The sequence below is a fragment of the Diceros bicornis genome, chromosome X (assembly GCF_020826845.1).
Source record: "Diceros bicornis minor isolate mBicDic1 chromosome X, mDicBic1.mat.cur, whole genome shotgun sequence".
NCBI classification, from domain to species: Eukaryota; Metazoa; Chordata; class Mammalia; order Perissodactyla; family Rhinocerotidae; genus Diceros; species Diceros bicornis.
This window is the reverse complement of record NC_080781.1, coordinates 26,870,794-26,893,323: the sequence shown is the minus strand read 5'-3', so window position 1 is coordinate 26,893,323 and position 22,530 is coordinate 26,870,794. Positions and strand designations below refer to the sequence as shown.

At 36.8% G+C, this 22,530-nt stretch overlaps 1 protein-coding gene across 3 annotated transcripts in view; it reads left to right on the top strand.

Moving 5' to 3' along the window:
* Nucleotides 1-22,530, top strand: part of DMD (dystrophin) — a 743,617-nt gene that overhangs the window by 411,720 nt on the left and 309,367 nt on the right. For all 3 annotated transcript variants that reach the window (XM_058535613.1, XM_058535611.1, XM_058535612.1), the window contains exons 13-14: nucleotides 1,464-1,584; nucleotides 2,198-2,466. In XM_058535613.1, coding sequence (XP_058391596.1) covers nucleotides 1,464-1,584; nucleotides 2,198-2,466 — 390 coding nt within the window. The remainder of the gene's footprint in view (nucleotides 1-1,463; nucleotides 1,585-2,197; nucleotides 2,467-22,530) is intronic.

Below are 22,530 nucleotides of genomic sequence, written 5' to 3'. Positions count from 1 at the left end.
AGAAGGAGAATCAGCCTTACATGTAAGCAGAGTAAATGACCCACCTATTCTGTATGATTTCAAGGGTGCAAGAATATCCCACTGTACAGAAATTACATCCCCATCCACAGGCTGAATCCTAATATTCCACTTATAGAATTTCATTATTTTGGTTCAAACACCTTGCCTCTTTCTACTGAATTGCAAATAAGTATGCACGATGAATCATTTTGCAAAGTATCAGACTCAGGATTCCTTTGAATGGTGAGCACCGTTAGGATTTTATTTATAAATATGTCATACAATACAGTTCTGGACCACTCCTACAACATAACGATGTATCTGAAGTTTAAAGGAGATACTGCTAAGTTTTCTCCCAGTAACAGAACACGGCTTCAATTTGATAGGCAATGTTACTAAAAATAGGATAGAACTGTAAAAAGGTATGAATAATTAAGCCCTAGATCAGGGCAGTTATTACTGTTGTTTTTACAATGATCTATTTACATTTATGTGGCACTTAATACTTTCATTAACATCTTCACTTCTGAGATCACAGAATCTGGGCCAATAATTATCTCTGATGGTTTCAGAGTATCTGTTTCTTTATCTTAGCCTTACAGGATGTCTCACAACCCTTAGCACTAGATTATGTATGAATTGTATTGTTTTCACTCCATTTCTAGTGTGTTAGTTTTCTCCCTTCTTTTGGTCCAGAAACTTCTTGAAGGCAGAAACTATGCATTTTGCTTTTCTTTTACTCCTCTGTATCAAGGAATATTACAGATTAGAGATTAAAATTGATAACTAGCCTAGATGACCTTAAGATACCTACTCTAGATCTACTTATTTAAAGTTGTTCCCCAAATTTCTACCTCTAGCATACCTCAAAACATTTCTACCATTCTCAAAGAAGTCACAATGGATGATGTAATGGGTATTTTTCAAAAGTATTAAATTTGTACTTAGTTTACTGTTAGTACATCATTTTATTTGTTGTCAGACATTTTGACAGAACTAGCCAATGATTATGAATTGGATTAGTTGTATACTTCAATACAACCTAAGTTCTTCCAAATGGCCTTTCAGGCTTCCCATTATGTTCTGCATATGTATTCTTTTGCGTATATTTAAGTCTTCATTAGCCCTGCTAGGATTTTGCAATATATATCTTGCAACTTTAGCTCCAGCTTTCAAGTTTGGCAGTCAGGTTATATAAATAAATCACTCTTATCTTAATGAAAGGGCATTAACATATCTTGAAAGCTCCCCCATTCTCTCCAGGATAGTTTTACAAACACAATGGTTTCCTGCTTAAAAAAAGCTCTGTATAGCCTTCTTTATCATTTTATGACTATCAGTTTATAAATAAAGGAAATAGAAATTGACCTGGGAATTTCATAACCTAGCTCTGAGCACCCAGGATTAATTTTGAGAAGAATGCCACAAGCCAAATAAGCATTTCTTTTCATCTCATTTCACAGGCCTTCAAGAGGGAATTGAAAACGAAAGAACCTGTAATCATGAGTACTCTTGAGACTGTGCGAGTATTTCTGACAGAGCAGCCTTTGGAAGGACTAGAGAAACTCTACCAGGAGCCCAGAGGTAATTGAATGTGGAACTGTAATAACATATTGATAGAAGGATCAGTGGTGACAGAGCAACCCATCCATTCTTGCTGCCAGGGTCTGGATAGCTCTCACATTTTCTGGGTTAAATAGAATCGATTCAAATTAAACATAGATATTGAAAAAGAAGAAGGAATCATAAACCACCATGCATAAATCTGTTTGCACATTTATAAATAAACATTAAAAGAGGTTAGTGAAACATTTAGAAAATAATAAACAAAAGAGGTTGTCTTTGAGGAGGAATTCTATTGTTACAAAGACTGCAAGGTAATTTTCAATTTAAGAGCCAGACTAAAGTAGATTAGAGATTGTGGTGTACATCTTAACATTTTTCTACTCAATAGCTTAAATGAATCTTGAATTATCTGATTGATATAAGGTAGAAAAGATTCACTCAGGAAGACAGACTTTAGATGTGCTGGACTAAATCAAAATGTATGCCAAAGTGTAAAAGAGCCATTAATCAGTAGGCTGGCCTCTTGTTAAACTGTACTCTTTCTTTCTTCCAGTATGACCTTTTCAACAATGTTTTTTTTTTTTAAACAAAAATGAATGTGGCCTAAAACCTTGTCGTATTACCGATTTAGAGCTGCCTCCTGAGGAGAGAGCCCAGAATGTCACACGGCTCCTACGAAAGCAGGCTGAGGAGGTCAACACTGAGTGGGAAAAATTGAACCTGCACTCTGCTGACTGGCAGAGAAAAATAGATGAGGCCCTCGAAAGACTCCAGGAACTTCAGGAGGCCACGGATGAGCTGGACCTCAAACTACGCCAAGCTGATGTGATCAAGGGATCCTGGCAGCCTGTGGGCGATCTCCTCATTGATTCTCTCCAAGATCACCTCGAAAAAGTCAAGGTACCGTCTACTGCTTTGCCTCAGAGCCCTTGTGAAAGATTCAAAAGAGGTTCTAATCTGAACTTGACTGCAGTATTTTCTTCTTACAGAGTTACAAATAGGACCCTTAAGCGTTAGAAATCAGTCCATCTTTCACAAATTCAAAGTCTTCTTGCGTGCGGTATTTTCCCCAAGAGAAGATAGTGATCTAATCATTTATCTTCAATAATAAGAAATGAAATATTAAAAAGTTACAGGGCAAAAAAATCATTTTGATTTTGCTATTAGGAAATTAATTTAAGTGTTTGTACTAAAGTGGTCTGGTTTACGTGTGTGTGTGTGTGTGTGTGTGTGTATGTATGTGTGTTCTTTGTGGTACTTAGTACCAGAGTAGGGAAAAATACAACACTTAATCAAGCACCAGGAGTCTAGATTTTGGCCTTTTTGCTAACTAAATTATATGACTTGGGTGAGTTATGGTACTGTGAAATGAGGCCATTAATGCTGCCCTTCCCTTAGAAGGTAATATATATAATACAATTTTGAGTTGTATTAGCACACTGCAGAGATGAGGAAATATCATTATATATTTGGAATACTACTGTTCATGAGACCAAAGTTAAATTCCCTTGTGGCACAAAGATGATAAATATATTTATAAGGAAAGAATATACATATTTAGGAGTATCCTTTTGAAAACGAGCAACTTGAAACATTTTTTGTTTACTCATCTAGTGTCAAAACCAACAGAAGTCCGCCCAGATTTGAATTCAAAAGAAGTGAAATTGTCACCTGCACTTGGCATGTTTGCCAGCACCCTCATTCTGGAATGTCTCTTCTCCCTTGGCTTTCAGGGCACTGTTCTATCCACGTTCTTCTTCTTACTTTATTTTCCCCAATTCTGAAACTTTACTCACCCTTCAAATGTTGGTGTGTCCAAGTTTCTAACCTTAGCTCAGTTCTCTTTTTATTGTATAAATTCTCCATTTTGAAATGGCATGGATGGTGACAAATCTAAATTTCTAGTCTGGATCTCTTTTCTGATCTCCTAACCCATAGGCTATTAGAATCAAAATGCAACCATTCTGAAACCAAGTTCATTCATTCTCCTGTTTGCCCTTACTGTTGTCCCCCTTTACCTGCCCTTTCTTCTGTGTTTCCTATTTCAGTTAATGGATCACAATCGAACAAGTTGCTCAGGCTTGAAACTTGAGATCTATCCTTAAATCCTTCTACATTTTCACTGACTGCACTTGATTGCTCGTTTTACCTCAGAATATCTCTTTATATTTTCTCTCCTCTTTTCAATCAATATCCTGTTCTAGCCCCCAGTATCCGTTACTCAGATTGTTGTATTATACAGTCATGCACCGCATGACGACATTTTGGTCAACAATGGACTGCACATACAATGGTGGTCCCATTAGATTAGTACCATATAGCCTAGGTGTGTAGTAGGCTATACCATCTAGGTTTGTGTAAGTACACTCTATGATGTTTACACAACGATGAAATCGCCTAACAACACATTTCTCAGAACGTATCCCTGTTGTTAAGCCACGTGTGACTGTAGATTTTTAAATCCCATTCCCCAGTCGGTGTAGCTGGCATGTCATAAACATTGCATTTTAAATATTTGGTTAATGAATGAACCGTTTCTTTACTGATATTTCTGCATTATCCATCCTTTTCCAACTCCAATCCAAACCCTTGCGGGAAACTGCCTGCCTGAGAATGAAGTCCAATGAATGAAGAGGGCAGGTGGCCCTTTTCTTCCTAGCCTTGACTTAAATTCCTGACTGTTGCTCCCATCCTCCAGGCCATTCAATACACTCTGACCATACCACGCCTTTACCCAAATATGCCATCTTTTGACATAACTCTCTGCCAATCAGCCCACCCTTATCTGGCTAGTGAATTTCCACTCAGCCTTCAAGGCCCATCTCAAATGGCACCTGTATTTGTAGTTTTCCCTGAGTGTCTCCCACCTCCAACTCCCACCAAGCAGAAGAAACTGCTCTCAAGTCAGTAGTTTCGTAGATCACCACACCTGTTTCAATCGTCACACTTAAATTTCACATATATTGTAGCAAGTCGCTTATGTAATTGCTTTCTCCCATAGAAAGTGAGGTTCCTAAGAGCAAGGATCATGCTGTACATCTTTGAATTCCCAGCTCCTAGTACAGTGCCAGCAGCATATAAGGAATCTAATTCAGCTTCTGTATTCCTTCACTCAACAATGGTTTATGAGCCACTATACAATGTGCTATATATGTACTTATGAATGGAACAGACTTGGTCTTTGCCCTCATGAAGCCTACAGTCTAATGTTGAACTGAACAGCTCTTCATTAAAGTAGTAGGTGAAGATTTAAAAGAAGATTAAAAATTTGACTCTATAACTTCTAAAATCTCTTCCACCTCAACATTCTGTGACCCCATGTCTAACATTTAAAGCAATGGTTAACATTGCTGTCTACTTGAAAACTAAAATAATGTTTTGAAATGTATTACCTTGTATTTGTTCTGCATTAAAAGTAGTATTTTTATCCAAAAATAACTAAAATTTAAAAAATCTTCCCCAAAATGACAAGTTTAGGAGAGTGTCCCAAAGGAACTAAATTAGTTTATAAATCAATTAACTGGCTGAATATGTAGGCTTTAGAGCAGACATAAGGCATTCATTTTTAGCCATATCTGTCACACAGGAGCACTTGTAGTATATTGAGTATGGATGGAGAATGTATGCAGCATGATTTAATAACAAAAAATAACTAAAAGTAGAAGAGCTTAAATATCAGCTGTCCCTCACCCAACCCTATTTGCAGTTTTCTTTCAGTTCCCCTCTCTCTTTTTTTTTAATAATTTTATTTATTTATTTTTCCCCCAAAGCCCCAGTAGATAGTTGTATGTCATAGCTGCACATCCTTCTAGTTGCTGTATGTGGGACGCGGCCTCAGCATGGCCGGAGAAGTGGTGCGTCGGTGCGCGCCCGGGATCCGAACCCGGGCCGCCAGTAGCGGAGCACGCGCACTTAACCGCTAAGCCACGGGGCCGGCCCCTCAGTTCCCCTCTCTTATCTGTTCCTGATCCTAAGACCAACTTCATTTCCCACACCCTAATTAGTAAGACTCTCATTCTGATCCCAATAATAACAAACACATATTCATTAAGTATTCCTTTAAAAAGAGCTTATATATATCAACACTTCTATCTTTCTCAGACATAGATACACTTAAGTTATAGTACCTATCAGAATATTTATGTACTGGTCATAACGGATGTGATTATTTTGGTTCCTAAACCAGTATTGTATAAGTATTTTATGCATATTTTAAACTTATGGATTACATGAATTCATATATATTTATTTCCCTTCAGTAGCTCCTCTTCATTTTGCAGTGGAAATAAAATAAATTAGTTTTCTCTCTTGCATCTCAATGACACCAGCTTTGAAACTCTGAAGCTTTGGTGGTGGTAGTTTATAAGGAGTGAATTTTATTAACTAAAATTTACTTTGAAAAGAAGTAGAAGAGTACTTAAAACCACTGTTCCCATTTTTCTACTCAGCAATTTAAGCCCTCAGAGGCTCCACACTGTAGGGAACTCCAAACTGATAGCTAGGCATGTAGCCAGAAGAACATTTTGTATACCCATCTCAGTTCATTTTCATCGCCCCTAGTGACTCTATCATAATATCCACCCCCATTCTGATCTCACTTGTTAATGAGGTTGTTATTCCAATAACTATGGAATATGTGTTTCTGTAGGATTTAGCATTATCTCATTTCATTAGCAAATGTGGCTCTTGAACTTGGAGAATGAGTAAAACAACAACAACTAAGTCCTAGACCACGGTGGAAATGGCATTATTGCCAGCTAATCATCTTCAAGACAGTACATATAGTACATCAAGAGAAAGAAACATAATGTTAATATTGGCTCTTTAGCTCACTAAGAGAATCTCAGTCTTCCAAATATAGCTTCCATAGGAATAACCACTACAATAAAATTTAAATTTTAAATGCCTCTTCATTTTTAAAATTCATGATTATACTGCTTATAAGATATTTTAAGGACAGAATCATGATTTCTCACTTTACTGGAAATAACACCAGTGCTTATGTGACTACACAAGTATTCTTCCTTTCCTTGTAGTAATGGGGAACAAGAATAACTCCTTGAATCACTAGGTGCTCTACATAGATCTGTAAGTGGAACATTTGCAGGTTTAATAAAGTAGAATAACTTTTGAACCTAAAGTCTACATATGACATTTTTGTTCTTAAGAACAATTCCTGTGCGAAAAAGTTTGTGTGAATTGTTGTTTTTCCAAGTTTTCTTTTTGTTCTAATCTACTATGGTTTCTTTACACAGAGAGTGGTACATCATTCTTAAGCCAGGAATATTTCACTGCCCTTAGTTTGCCTGTTGACTTAGAAACACAGTTTTTCACACCATAACCATAGTTAAACGCTCCCATCTTGACTGCCACCTTGGAATATGCAAATTTGTCACACCTATGTAGTTATGCATTTTATGTTTTTTATCAGACTTTTAACTTGCAATTCCTACTGTGAAAAGTCAAAGACACAGATTCTGTGAGTTTTCTCTTAAAGTTCTTACAGCAAAATATTTTGATTAGACCTTTTTGTAATTATAGTTGAGAATAATGTAATGACATGTGTGGTAGACCAGGGACTATGATGAAGCCACCATGCCATACTGACTTATTTATGTTCAACATTCACATCTCAAGTTCTGAGAAGAAGACTGGCAAATGCATCTCTTCAGGCCTACCATCCTGAGTCCCTGTGGCTTGGTTTATCAGAGAAATTTGTCAAAGAAATGCTATCTCAGAATTTGACATTGAGAAAATCAAGTATATTTCCTCTTGATAGATAAGGTGAAATGTGATGCCACGTATTAAAATTTCATCTTCACTTTAGCAAGGAGAAGCTTTCAGCCATGTTCACACAGCTCTATCTTCCCTTACTGCTTTTCTCTTCTTAACCCTGGTTCTAATGTTTTATTATTATTTTATTAATTTTGTTATATTTGTTATTTGTATGAGTCAATCTTAAATCCTTTCTTATATATGAGTTATAAAGAGAGAGTTTATAGTCCTTTCTTATAGAGATAAGGGATGTATGGTTAGACAGAACCATCACAAACAGGGCAGCCCTAAGAATGATTCAAAATATGTGAGGTCTCCCAACTCTGAATAAAGGAATGGTGTCTCCATAAGGAATGAAGTTTACTGCCCATAGTAGGAATAAGAAAATTTACTGATATTTTATTAATTGTTATTAACTGCAAATGAATTGCTCTGTGTTGGCTTCTGTTGTTTTTATGCAAATGCTATGTGTATTAAGTAAGCTTTTGTTGGAGAAGAAAATACAAACAAAAAAGATGTAATCCCTCATAAATCTGGGTTAAATATGGCACTAATGCCTGTCGTATGGAGTAACCAGGTTTTTATCTAGTTTTCAAGGCATGCAACTGTGAGGTTTAAAAGCATATGAGTTGGCCTTTAATATCTGGGAATACATCTATAAGAATGCATATTATAGTAAAGTCTCACTTATAGACTTTAAAAGTATAGTATTTATTTTTTTTAATGGAATGGTCATTGTTGGCTTTAATAGAGCTTAGAAACTAAAATAGGAATTAGTCATCTTAAAATTCCTGACCAAATTATTTGTTCAGTGCAAAATTAATTGTAAATTAGTGTTGCCAGGAGAGCTTGTGACTTAGTTCTCACGTATTCTCTCTCATTTCCTGCTTTGTTTATAAAGCTAAAAGCAAATTACTTAGGATAGCAATGTTGAATCATGTTCCTTACCCACAGCATCTGATTGTAGATAGCACTGTGTGTGTTTTAAAAGCTCCTACCTCGACTTAGGCAAATAGAACCTTCGTTTACCATGCTATTCCCATCCTGCCTTTGAAACTTCTGAAAAGGCAGTGCAAAGTAATTGTTTCAGACATCTGCTTAGCATACTTTGAAGTGCATATAAGTTCTTTTTCAGTTTCATTTGAACCCCAGCTGTCTTCACCGAAGTCTATAATCAATCTGAATTAAGTTGTCCTACTTCTCCTAATAAGTCTCTTATTAAGTTCTGCATCAGCCTCTTAGGGAGACTTAAAAGCTAATTCATGTAGAATTGCCATTTTCTACTAATTCGTTTGTCAGCTCTCCAAATTCCAACAAAAACAATTGCAAAGACTATTAATTTGACTCTTCATAAACAACTTATGTAAGTGTAGTATACATTGGAATCAAGCAAATGATTTAAAACAGTGGATGGGAGGAAATGAGTTGATCACATTCAACGTGCTTTCTTTTTGACTGTTTCGAGATGCCTTCCACATTCAAAGCATAAAGCCGTTTATTTAATAAGAGAAACATCCTTCTGCTTTTACTTTCATAAATAAGATAATTACTGAGTGAACTTTGCTTAAAGATAGGAAAAGGCTTTAGAACAGTTGGAAAAGGAACATGTTCTTTTTATTATTGAACTTATTTTAATTTGGACTTCTTTGTATTCCTTTGATGGACTGTGATAAAAGAAGGAGCTAGAATTGGTTACCATTGTTATTGCATTAAATTAGAATTGTACAGCTCTTCTTCTGGTCATGGGATATTTAGCAGAACGTGGATAATCAAAATGTTCAGCTAACGAGTTCGTCTGACATTATTCTACTAAAGAAGTATTTAATTAGATAATAAAAATCTCTCCAAAGAATATCATCCTTCCTACTATTTGAAAACAACCATATCAAAAACTGATCCTTTAATATGCCAATCCTGTTTACTGAGGATTTACTCCAGAAGCTTTGTTTGTGATTAGTAGTAATTATAAATACTATTCCTCAAGAGGCTTAGGTAATAAAAGACTATTCAAAACAAAACCTTAAGTAATATGGTATCAGCATTAATGGATCTAAAAACTCAATCATTCGTTCATTTGTGATATGGTTAAAACCTATTCCCAGAGAAATCTGATCTCATTATAGTGTGTGAATATTTAATTTATTTCATGAATAAAATTGTATTGGGAATTGTATTAATGGCATTTTAGTTTTCCTGGGAATATTATTATTTAGCGCCAAGCTGAGGGAGCAAGAATTTTTATTAGCTTGTTTGTATGTGTGCATGTACCACATTAACTAGAAACTGTTCTAAAATGTGAGTTATCTATTTAACTGAAATTCCTTATTTCTTGAGAAAATGGAAGCACACAGCCAATGTATTTTTTTATTCTCCTTTGACATCTACCCAAGTTGTAACAAGTTTAAAGTTCACAATTATGTTACTCTCCTACCATAAGCACGAGGAATGATTTAAGAACAAATAACCCAAGGAGTGGGCTCCTGCTGTGTTCCTGTCATGCCTGGCAATTACAATTTTTAAAATTACACAGTTAACATTGGCTCCAATATTATGCCTTACACAACCTTACATTAACTAAGTTAAGCAACGGCATTGAGTAATTGTTCTCTGTAAACCAGTTTTCTGGGGATTATGGGAACAGATGTGCCTATGATACTAATGTAACCCTCTCATTTTAATGGGTCCCAAGAAGAGTAAACTTTTTCATAATAAGATCTTTTTCATACTAAAATAATATTTTTAGTTATAGTTTACATTTACTATACATTTTTCTCTCAACGGCATTTGCCAAAAGCAGTGCTTCTCAAACTTTTCTACTTCAGTTCTCTTAACCGGCGAGGAAATGAAGCCCAATATCTTCCCCTTCTGCCTACTTGCCTCCTTTTTCCACGAGCATGGAATTTCTTTGATGTTTGTTTTCTTTTTAAAGTCTCATTTCAATTTTGTGATCTTCTCCATAATATATTTGTTGTGTTTTAATATAAAGATGTTTTTCTCTAAGATCTTCAGTGAAATGAATGCTCCAGTGTATACACCTATGCGTATGAAAGCATAATTTGAGAAGCACGATAGGAAAAATTGCCCAATTTGTGCAGGCTTCGTCTTTTTCCATCAACTTCTTTCTTTTCTGTACACATACACAAAGAGTAGATCCTTGCCACTTCAAATTTATCTTTTGCAGTTTTATCTGATCGTTGTGATCCAAAAGGTCCATGGCTTGTAGCTCTTTGTCATTTTGAACACGTATTCTTTGAGGATTTTGTGCAGCAGTCACTTAACTAATGACTTGACTAGTTGAAGGTCAGGTTCCCTGGAAGCAGCCCCTGAGAACAGGGTTCTGGGTGCACTGGATTTATAGACGGTCTGCTTTCAGGACAAGCCTGTATAGGAGTTAGGGAAGCACAATAAGGGGAAAAAAGAGCCAAGCAAGTATGCCATCTCAGGCAAAATCTAGCTTTGTATCTTGATCCATATGGAGAGAGCTCTGAAGCATAAACCACACAGCGGAGCTATCCCTTTATATGCCAGCCAGTCATCGGCTGTGGCCAGCAGTATACTACTAAATATTTATCCACTAGCTCTGAGGTGGGATGAACACTGATTTGTAGCATTTTCCAGGTGTCATGGTGTAAATACTCCCACCGTGGCTGATTCAAGCTACCAACACGATATCACTGAATGCAAAATTGAGAAGAGACACACACAGTTGACTCTTGGGCTCTGCTGCAGCACACCACTGACTGTGGCCCACCGCTGGGGACATGAGTTACCTCCCAGGCTAGGAGTATGTGTTACCTCTTGGGCTTGGGGGCTTCCATCAGCAGAGGTCACCTTTCTGAAGAAGAGAAGCAGCTGTGAAACATTAGTAGCCAAAGTCACAGCAGCAGAGGGATGGATGCACAGGCCAAGAAAAGTGTCCCCTTCAACTGGTAAGCAAATCTAGTAATCCACTCAGCCTTCATGTCTCAACATGGCTTTTTCAATGCTGTTTTGTCCTTGCATGTGAGATAATTCTTTAGAAATGATGAAAATTTTGTTTCTTTATGGAAGAAAGTCCATCTTCCCCCCACTCCACCTCCTAGGTACTTATTGGAATTGATAATGGAAGAGAAGAGTTAATGAGAAGTTCTAAGAAAGTGATGATTATGAATAAGAAAATGACTTTGTAAGTGACTTTGGCTTTATAGTTGTATAATCTGTAAGTGTCTGAATTGATCAGATATTTGTGAATTTGAGGATTCGGGTTATCCAGACATAGTCACTGAGCATGTCAAGAATTTTCTATGGCCATGGTTCTCACTTTAGGGTACATCAGAATCACCTGGAGGGCTTGTGGAATCCCAGATTGGTGAACCCCTTCCCCAGAAGATCTGGAGCAGGGCTGAGAATCTGCATTTCTAACCAATTCCCAGGTGATGGTGATTCTGCTCGTCCAGGGACGAGCACTTTGAGAACCGTCATTCAGTAGTGAAGCTACAGTATATGTATATAAATACATATTTTGTTTATTGTTAGTAATTCTTCAATTATAATAAATATATCATTTATTTTTTTTCTATTTATCAACATCCGGAACATTTAAATTAAAAATGAACGCAGGCACGTGGCCTCCTGTGAGAGTGATTGATAGTTTAGGTAGGGAGCATAGTTTCACTCTGAAACCTTGAAATGAATACTGGCCTACTCTTTGTGAATATCTCTTGTGAAAGACATTCACAGTTATTTATTCCAATTTTCCTGTTGGTATTTTAATTGCACTCATACAATTTTTGAGCTGCTTCAGACGACGTACAATTCAACTTGCCTTGCGTTATTAATACTTTAAAATTAAGATATTTAGTCACATAATTCTATCACATTTACCAATAACAACAGTTAAATTTAAAAATTCTCCTCATAATTTTCTGCCAAACATACTGATTATAAGCAAGTACTTTATGGAGTTTCTGAAATCTAGAACATTCAGAATAGTTGAGACTATTCAACTTTTTAAAATTAAAACCTGCTTGCTAGATATGAATAGCTAGTAGCTTATCCAAAAATTCTTACATTTTATAAATTGTCAACCCATTGAGGCTCTGTGTTCCGGGGGAAGAGGGTATATGTTTGTGTGTAGACATGGATAAAGATGTGGGGTAAAATAGGGAGAGTAACTGGGAGAAAGTGGAAAATAGTCTTAACTGCAGTAATTGGAGAAGGGGGATTTTTTTGCCAAAGGTGGTGCAAAATCCCTCTATTAAATGCCTGTGAAAAAGTTTATGGTTGTGCTATACAGTGCGTGGTATGTGTAATGAGAATTATGGATAAATATAATAGAAACAAATGTCTTAAAATATGCTTTAACATTAAACAAGCAATATTCAAAGCAAACTTTCCCCCTTATTCTGGAATCCTTTTGGGGGGGATGGAAATAAAGGAAATTTTACGTTAAAAGTAATTTGATTAATGTTCAATGTAAAATTGAAATAGCTATGTATAAACCCACTCAAATCAAGTATACATTAAATAATTGAGTTAACTGAATTAGGCAGAGTCAGGGCACATTGATTTTCAATGTTTTTGAAGATTGGTCCACATATCATTATTATGTTTTTGTTTGTAAACTTCAATATTTATTAAGTTTCCACAGTGCGTTCAGCCCTGAAATGTCAAACTCTCTTAACCAGAATGAGGCTGGAGAATCTAACACTAAGATAGATTTCTATTTTCTTTTAAAGAATTGATTTTTATGGTGAATTTTGTTTCTTCATATACTTAAGAGCCTGCCAGTCCTGTTTCAAAACACACTTGTTTTTAGAAGTCTTGTTCCTTGGGATTCCGCATTGTTACAGCCTCAGTGGGCTCATTTGAAACTTTTCCCTATCAAATATTCAAATCCTGTCATTGTGATCTTCACATGGCATTAAGTAAGTTAGCGAAGAGGATAAAGTCAATTTATCAGCAACATATTCCAAAGTACAGTAATAAGTAGAAACTGACGTGAATGAGGGAAGTAAGCAATATATTAGTTTGTCTTTTAGAACCAATGACAAACCACTGCTGAGTTTCATTATATTTACTTATTTTCCTACTCTGAAAACATTTTAACCCAATTTGGAGTCTATACATTGCTGTGAACCTAAATCCTATTGGATCTCATTAAATAATACTGTACCCATTTAATTGCCCCATAGTTTAAGGCTCTTGTCTGTCCCAAGGACAAGTAGGCTACATGCAACAACATTTCACCTACTTCACCCACTACTTGTCAGTTGGCTGTTAGCGTCCACGTATTTCTAGCAGGAACAGGGCTAAAGCCAGAGAATGGTTCATTGTTTTCAACCTACACAAACCCATACTAGAATTGCCACAAGGGTTCTCCAATATAATGGTGACTTCTGTGCATCCAAGAAAGCATAAGGTTAAAAGAAATATAAGCTAAACAAATGAGCATAAGTTCTATTGATCCTTTGGCTTGCACAGTGAATAAAATATTACCTTTGTAACCACCCTGACATTTTGCTTATAAAGGTTGAAAGAAGATGTTTTCAAGATTGTCTCCGTGTTAAAATTGCCTGGAGGTTGGGGTTGAGTGTCATGTGCAAGATGGGTCTTAATGAAATTTGGCCCACTTTGACTTTCAAAAAACTCTTAAATTCTTAATGAAAAGATTATTTTTTTTAACGATTTTAAACCCGTTTTTCAACTTAAATAGTATTCTCCTTTAGATAATCAATACAGCATCACTCCCACGGACTTTTGAGGATACCAAGTCATATTCCTGTTCTGAAAGAGAAAAAAATATCTATTACTATTAAAGTATATATCTTTCTTTGTGGAATACCAATCACTTTTTTAAAGGGTAGATTTGGCCAAAGACTTTGAATTGTTTTTTTGAAATAACATTTGAGTACATTGATTAGACAGCTTGACATTTAGACACATTTGTATAAGTAGTAATTTATTCATCATTCACATGTACTTAAGTGGACATTATCATGATAGCAGTTGTCATAACAGAACATAACAGGATATGCATTTAGGTCTTACCTTAAGACATGACCAGGAAAATCAGAGAAGTATCTTAAAAGTTCTCAATATATGGTGAAAAAAATGAAAAACTGAGTAAACTCTTGACTCCGCTTAAGAAGCTAGATCTTTCACACATATATATATATATACATTGAAATAAAAATAACAACCACCAATATATCTGGAGGGGCAACATTGCTTGGAAGTAAATACGTAAGACTTTCTTTTCAGCCTAGGAATATGATGAAATGAAGGTGAACCATTAAAATTAAAAAATTTACCAACCCAATTTTTAAACATGCTGTTGCATAGATTTTAAGGAGGAAAATCCATTGTATGTTCATTTCATTTCAACATTTCCCTTTAAATAGTCAAATATCTTGTTCTTTTGTTGTTCCATTTGTAAGAAAGAAAGACATTTTGGAAAGACTAAAAACATTTATTAAATTCAGGAGCTACAATAATCTGAAAGTAAAAGTGGATATTGAAGGGCATTTTACAATCCTTTGCAGCCTTCTTCCATTTAATTATTGTTATCTCAGCTCTTAGAAAATTTATATCCACATTTGATTCAGTTCTGCTTTAGTATTTCTAAGTTGATAACAATACATTGAATGGAAAATCAAATCAGCAAAAGTCCATTTTGTTGCAATAGTGAGTGCCTTCCCCATACAACTAAAATTAAATAAATGTGCCTAGTATAAAGCAAATTATGTGTAGCATATTACACAGGTACCGCACAGCCCTAGATTTTTCTATTAATCATTATTCATACATGCAGAGGTAGCTTAATTTGTTTTATTAGAAAAAAACAATCTCTTGGGAATACTATATACAATACCATACTTTGTCCTGCATTTTCTTGGTCAAAAATGTTGCATTTTATAGCTATGGATACATTTTGGCTTGGAATTTGTTTCTCTATAAGCCTGTATAATAACAGTCATCATTTAAATGAAATTATATCCATTAGAGTCAAGCTGCATGAGCATAGGAACTTGGCCTATTTTGTGCACTGCTGTATCCCTAGTGCCTGGAACATTCCCTGACATGTAATAGGAGGTCAATAATATTTTTTGGAATGAGTGAATAAACAAGCATGCACAAAAGCACAAGGCAAAATGCTCCCTTTCAGATGCATAAGACCTTTAGAAATTATTTTACAGATAATTTGCTCCCACTTGCCACCATCCTATCTGTAGCCATTGTTACTTCTTGCCCAATCTACAAACACTCATTGTCACTTCTTTTGCCTTTTCAAAATGGCCACAAGCTTATTTATACTGATCTACTTGAAATTTTCTAGTTGAACATGTCACACCCGGATGAACGTGCCTTTTCTGTTGTTCCCCTCTGTGGATGACTTCAGTCACCTTGTCTACTCAGGGAGTCTCTTCTGAGCTGCCTCAGCATCCTTCTTTGTGCTTTCCAAATGCCATGACACAACTTCTCTTAGCGTGATTACATTGTTTTTTAATAACCCACTAAACTATCTCTGCTAATGACTGTGAGTCTGTTGCGAGTTCCATTTTCCCAGTGCATAGAAGATGTATACAATAGTACATATATGCATAGTATATCATGGTATAAAATAAGTGTTTTCAAGTGAGTGGTAATTAAATCTAACTAAAAGAGTTGCTGAGAATATGCCATTCCCCTTTGCAGAAACTTTCATTATCTGCATTGCAAAGACCAGCTCATTCAAACGCACCACAATCTTGCTCCAAGAAAACACCCATGATTTGTCTTCCACAATTGTCCTGTATTTCATGCTTCGACTTATTAAAGACTATTTGCTCTTCCCCAATCACATTAAGCTTTCCTACCTCTTACCCTTTGTTTGAGCTCTGAACAAATAAACATCTTTCCTCCTCCCACCATGTTTCCTCTTCCTTTATCAGTTTCACGTACCCACATCCCAGTGTCTAGTTCAAGGAGACTTGACAAAGCTACATGATAGAGGAGCGAGGAAAGACAAGTTTCCCCTGGGGTGATATTAGAAATTGGCTCCAAAGATGCAGCTACCAGAGAAAGGATCTTAGTCTGTGACTCTCTCGTGGGTGAAGTTATTACCCTCTGTTATGCAGAGTCTCCCTGAACTAGACTGAATAGGACCTCATGTGACTTTGTATTCCCCATGTTGCCTGACACAATGCTTAACTGGTTGTAGGTGGAGTAAAAGAAGCAGAAATAGACCTGTCTTTCTCATTCATCTTCACAACAGCCCTGATGTGTCCTTGTTACTATTCCCTTTTTACACAAGAGGAGATGCATGGAAAATATTTGTAAATGAACTTTTTCTTTAGTGGAAAACCCCAAAAATGAAAGAGAGGGAGGAGAGCGAGACAGAGGCAGAGATCATTCATAATCTCAGCCCGAGCATCTATAGTCCCAATCCCTGCAAGTGCCTCTTTGGGCAAAGGAGAAAAACGTACCTCTTTCTTTGAAGAGATCCCCAGCCCTGTGTCAAGGCTTGCCAATTGGGTAGTGGAGCCCAGTAGGATTTACCAGCCCCTTTTGGCCCCGTGGCTAGGCCACTATACAATTCCACATGGATACTCTAGTATGTAATCTTCTCATCTTTTCCTATATAAATATTTTTAATGCTTTTATTTTCTTGCCAAAATGTCCCCAGAAGATTACACCAACTGTATCACTACCAGCAGAATATATTTTCCTTAAATAGATTACTCCCCCTTTTTTCCCATTTGCTCCATTTTTATGAAAACTCCCTGGTTGGTACCAAAAATTGGAATGTTATGTTCTTGCTCGGAGGGTCAGAGATACTTCAGAAATTAGCACATGCTCCAACATAAAATAAATTAGAGCTAAAGAATTCAGATATGGAATGTAAAGGAAATGAGCAGGTTTCTCTTCTTTAATTTAGGAATTCAATGTCAGGTTTCTGTAGGAAACTATGTTTATGAAGCAATTTGAGAATAGCTGTTGGTATGAAATATAAATAATTAACACAAAAATGCCTAATTCTCTTGACTGTTTATTCTTTAATAAAATGTATTGAGGGATTATCATGTACTAGGTGCAGGAATATCCTGGCGAAAAAAATAATATAGAATTGCCTTAATGAAGATTAGCATCCTGAGAAGGGACAATGAATTAATAAATAGGCAAATAAATATGCACTTATAAATTGTGATCAATGCTAAGAAGGAAAACAGGGTGCTGAGATGAGAAAAATAAGGGGAGCTTACTTTAGATAGTGCAACCAGGGATAGGGTCTCTTTAACAGTCACATTGACTGAGATCTATGGTCTATGAATAGAAGCCAGCTAGGGAGAGAGCAGGAATGTAGAACTCCAAGCAGAAGGAACAGCACGCATGAAGAGTCTAAGTCAAGAGTAAGCTTGGTGAGTTCGAGGACTGCAGCATCTTCTAAGTTCTTGTTAAAAATGCCAGATTCTCAGGCCCATCCTGGACCTACTGAATCAGAAATACCAGCATGGGACCCAGCAATCTGTGTTAACAAGCCCTCCGTGTGATTATGACACACATTGTTGTTTGAGAATCATTGCCTTAGACTGATGTTTTGAGCCATGTAGGGAAGGGTGAGAGCAAGACAATACCCTTGGACAGGGCAGTAGTGGTGCCAAAGTGGGCACAGACCGTGAACGTTTTAGACTGGCAAGAATGTTCACAAATTCCAAAGCCTGCTAAATGTAAAACTTAATCTGCCTAAAATAACTCCTAAATTTGAGTATCAATGTCCTTGTGGTTGATGTTTTTAATGGTATATGGATTATTATTTATTTTTAAATAAGTAAATAGATTTCATTAACTGACGTTTTGCTTAATGTTTTGTCACATATAATTAAAATTTCTCAGAAAGAAAATATTGGCACTTCTCTTTCCTTAGCAGCCTAAAAACATGGCCTGCTTAAATGATTTATTTATCCTCATTAGAGACTTTTTTATTTTAATTGTGTATATTTTGTGTTTAGCCTCTGTAAAACACTCATGAACTACCTTTTTATTTGTTTTAATTGTGTCATTAGAAAGCTATGGAAAACTTGAAATGTTTTGGGGTTTTTTCCTGTTTTTGGTTTGTTTGCTTCCTTTTTCTATAAAGGGGTAATAATTAGCAGCTAGGGTTAGGATTATAGAAACTAGTTCCCAAGGAAGTTAAAATAACTCAGATGTGTAAAACTTATAAGTCAAAACCTTTCCTTTGTGATCAGTTCTGTCCTTTTCCTTATTCCCAATTTATATTTGTGGAGGCAAAATGAACATACATAAAAAAATAAGATGGATACTATTAGTGTGGTAAAGCTATAATTCAGCTTTTATTTTAAGAACGTTGCGGTTATAAGCTTCATGGTGAAGCCATGTCCGGGAAGGTGAAGAATTATGAATGCAAAGGAGAAAATGTTAAAAACAGAATTCATGCTTTTGTGTTTGCGTGTGCAGACTTTTTCAATAATAGGACGAAAAACTAGAGATCATTTTTCATAAAAACATGAGGATTCCTTATAAAAAAAAAAAAGCAAAGCAGTTAATTGCTATTCTTTTAGTGCCACAAATTTGGAAGTATGGTAACTCTGAGGGGAAACCATAGTTAAAATATAATTACTGACAAATGCTTGGGAAATAAAAGCACCAAATTTCTTAATGCCTACAAACTTCACGTTGTTTTCCTAAAATCTGGTGTTTTTTTTAACTTAACCTACCTCAAGTCCTCCTGATTGTGTTCAATCTAGGTCATTAGTTCTGAGTCTGTTTCATTATTTATGTCCTTGTTCAGTTTGCTCCTCAAAAGTGATCATGCCCAAATATGAAAACATACAAAAATTGCCCTGAAAACTGAACGCAAGGAAGACAATGGGAAAAACAGCATAATATTTTGCCTTCAGGCTACCACAATAAAAACGGATGCTGGAATGGAATGCAGTCGCATCTCTATTTTTAAAAAGTACATGTTTCGATGGCATAATTTATTGTCAAGAATGTCTCTACCAGAGGCAAAAGGCAGAGGGATGTACTCATTCAGTCTGCAAACTGCCCCCTGTGTCTTAGCTCCACACCATCCCTCAGTATTTCACAGAAATCAGGGACTCAATCTATGGAAAGGGTGGTATGTCTCAGTTTTGTTGGAGATCTATGGGATGGCTTCATAATGTTAGTAGTGAGAATTCACATAAGACTCTTGCACGCACACACAAAGTACCTGACGTGAAGTCCAAGGGTAAAGGAGATTAGGGAACTGGATGAAGTTAGTCTATGTAGTGGATGCTGTTGGCACCCCAGCCAGGTTCCTCCACTAGGCTGGTGCACTCCTCCCCCAGCAATTCAGTGTGTTGGCTACTAAAGACTCATAGTTGCACTCTTTTCCAAGAAACCTCCATCAGCCAAAAGGAGGCCACCTTGCCTGGGAAGTTACACCACCCCTCCTCCCCTAAGACTAGGGTTCAGCTAGTGGCCAATAACTGATTGACACTGGGGTAGAAAAGGATAATTCCTTTGTCTCAAGGAGGGACCAAATACAGTATAATTTGTGCTCCAGAGCTCCCCATGGGCCCTGGCCGATGCTGGTCTCCAGCTGAGACCACATCCTTACTTAGCTTTCCTGCCCTGTCTTCCTGCTTCTCTCACTCCCCTTCTTTTCAGAGCACTGACTCTGCTTCTCCAAAACCCAGCCTAAAGCAGCAGGTATTGGAGACAAAAGCTGAACCTACATCCTGGGCACCACACCATGCAGGGAACTAACCAGCGTAAAGAGCCAAGGATTACAGATAAGAATGGAAGTCTCCAAGCCTGATGCATTTCATGAAAGGCTTGCCTCCATCTCATCTTGTGTTTCTTTGTTATTGGTCCAACCATGTTTGAGCAGCTCCTTCCCCCTAGGTATTTTAGAGGCTCCAGTAGGCCTCTGGTCCTCTGGGAAAAGCAGGATATGGTCCTTGACTCTCAGCCCCAGTGGCAAGTACTCTCTCCCATCAGGATGATATACCCATCCAGAAATGCAGAAGCTGCAAAACACAGCTGGGCTGTACCTGCCCCCAAATCCTGGGTGACTGGGTTCTATGAAGCCTTCCCTAAGCCACATGTGGGAGCCCCAATACCAGTAGTAAAGACCTGAATTTGCAGGACACAATTTCCGTTTTCTCCCCCTCCGCTTCTCACTACTAACCCAGCACGAAGAATCCTGGGACTTTTCCTAACACCTCCTCTTTCTAGGCTATTGTTCAGGTGTTTTCATTCACAAACATTTGTTCGGTAAGGTTTTATTGTAGAGAGAAATGCACTTAGTCACTCCTTGTTTTTTAGGTAGTGTTTGTAATGTAAATTTCTCTGCGCAGTATATATAGTCCCAGAATGACATTTCGTCATCAGACCCTGCTAATTTTGAATTCGTGATAAGTGAGATAAGACCTCTATGAATGAGCAGGTTAAGATTTTAGGAAGAATGTTTACTATGCCTAAGAAGGGAGATTTTTCAAACTCTCAGTAGCACCATTAATGTAAAAATAAAATGCAATAAATAAATAAATAGTCACATCACGCTGTTGATAAATAACTCATAAATGGCAGAGCTAATTCGAGCATCTCAGAGTCTTCTCTCCTTCTCGGTTGCTTGTGAAGCTACTCCTGTTGTGGCCTTTCTTGGCTTGTCCTGGACCTCCACCACTGACCCCTCTACTTTCTCTTCATCCACAAACTGCATCTTGCTTCACTTCCTTCCTAATCCAGTTTAGATGCCACGGTCTGATTTTCAATCACATTCCGGCTAAAATTAAACTCCTTTGTTCTTAAGTGTTTGTGCCACAACCCTCTGACAAAAACCCAAACCTGGATCAACTGTTTTCTCCATGCTTGCATGGAACAATGTTGGAGAAAAATTGGGCAGATTGGTTCTGCTAAAAAATTTTGGTCCCCAACCACAAAGGAGCTCTCAACACTATCTGGCAACCTCACTGGTTTCTTAGGTCAACTCCCTCTCACATTCTTTATCACAACTAATTCAAATGTTCCCACTTACCCTTAACTTATGTTTTCATTCGATGAATATTCATTACACACCAATTCTATGCCAGGTCTGTTGCTTCCTACTTCACAGAGGAAATGGAAGCCCTCAAAGTAGAAGTCCCTCAACTTACTCTTTCCAATCCTCCAAATTGACTTTCTGTGCCTTGCAGAATAGTCCCTTAACTGTCAAGTTAAAACTGCTCCCTCAAAAGTGATCTTCCCTTGTTAATAGACAATTCCTTTCTTTCGTTGCAAAGTGATTGATGACTAAAATTCTAAATCTATATTTGAACAAATCTTTAGCTACACAAGGATAAGCAAAGATATGACAAGCAATTTAATTTCATAAAAAGAAAAAAAACTTGACATATCAGACTTATATATCATTCTAAATCAGTACCTTTATATCTATAATCAGACAACATTTAATGAAGTGAAAATTCTGCCTGCGTGAAACTAGTCATAATAAAATTAGACTTGGTTTGCTCTTTTATGAAGAACATATTCCAGATGTTTAAGTGATTCAAAGAAAACCCACAGTATAATGGCTCTCTTCAATGTTTTCTCACTTACTGCTTCCAAACCAGAATAAAATCAAATGAAATTCTGGTAGTATTTAAATAGCACATCATATCGTTCAGAGTTAATTGTACTTGTTGACATTTTATGTTTAGTGTTTAGTAATTTAAACATAAATTTATACGTACAATATTCAAAGCTCTAATATTTGAAATATAGTCAAAACCAATGTTACATCCACTTAAATGACACAGTGCCTGTATTCACTCTTTACCTAGTATGTCCTGAGAGTCAGTGTTTAGGGGGCCATAATTCTTGTTATGTACACTTTTAGGCTTTGACAACCTACAGCAGTGAGCCATCCTCAGGTGGTATGGAGTTGCCACCAGAATCTAGGTCAACGGCCAACGTGAAGACTGACTTGGACACTCTCCTGCCTCCTTTTTGTCTTCCTCTTTTCTACCATCAGTTATCTCCTTTCTTCCATCCTCGTGTGCTTAGTGCCCTCATGATGATTTCTAGCTGGCTAAAGTTCTTCAGTCTGCTCAGGCCCATCACGATAGCTCCCCAAAGTGAACCTTTGCACCAAATTCTCTCTTTACCAACTGACCTCTCTGCACCCAAAGCTTCTATTTATCTTAACAGAAATTTAGGCATTCAGATTAAACTGAACATATG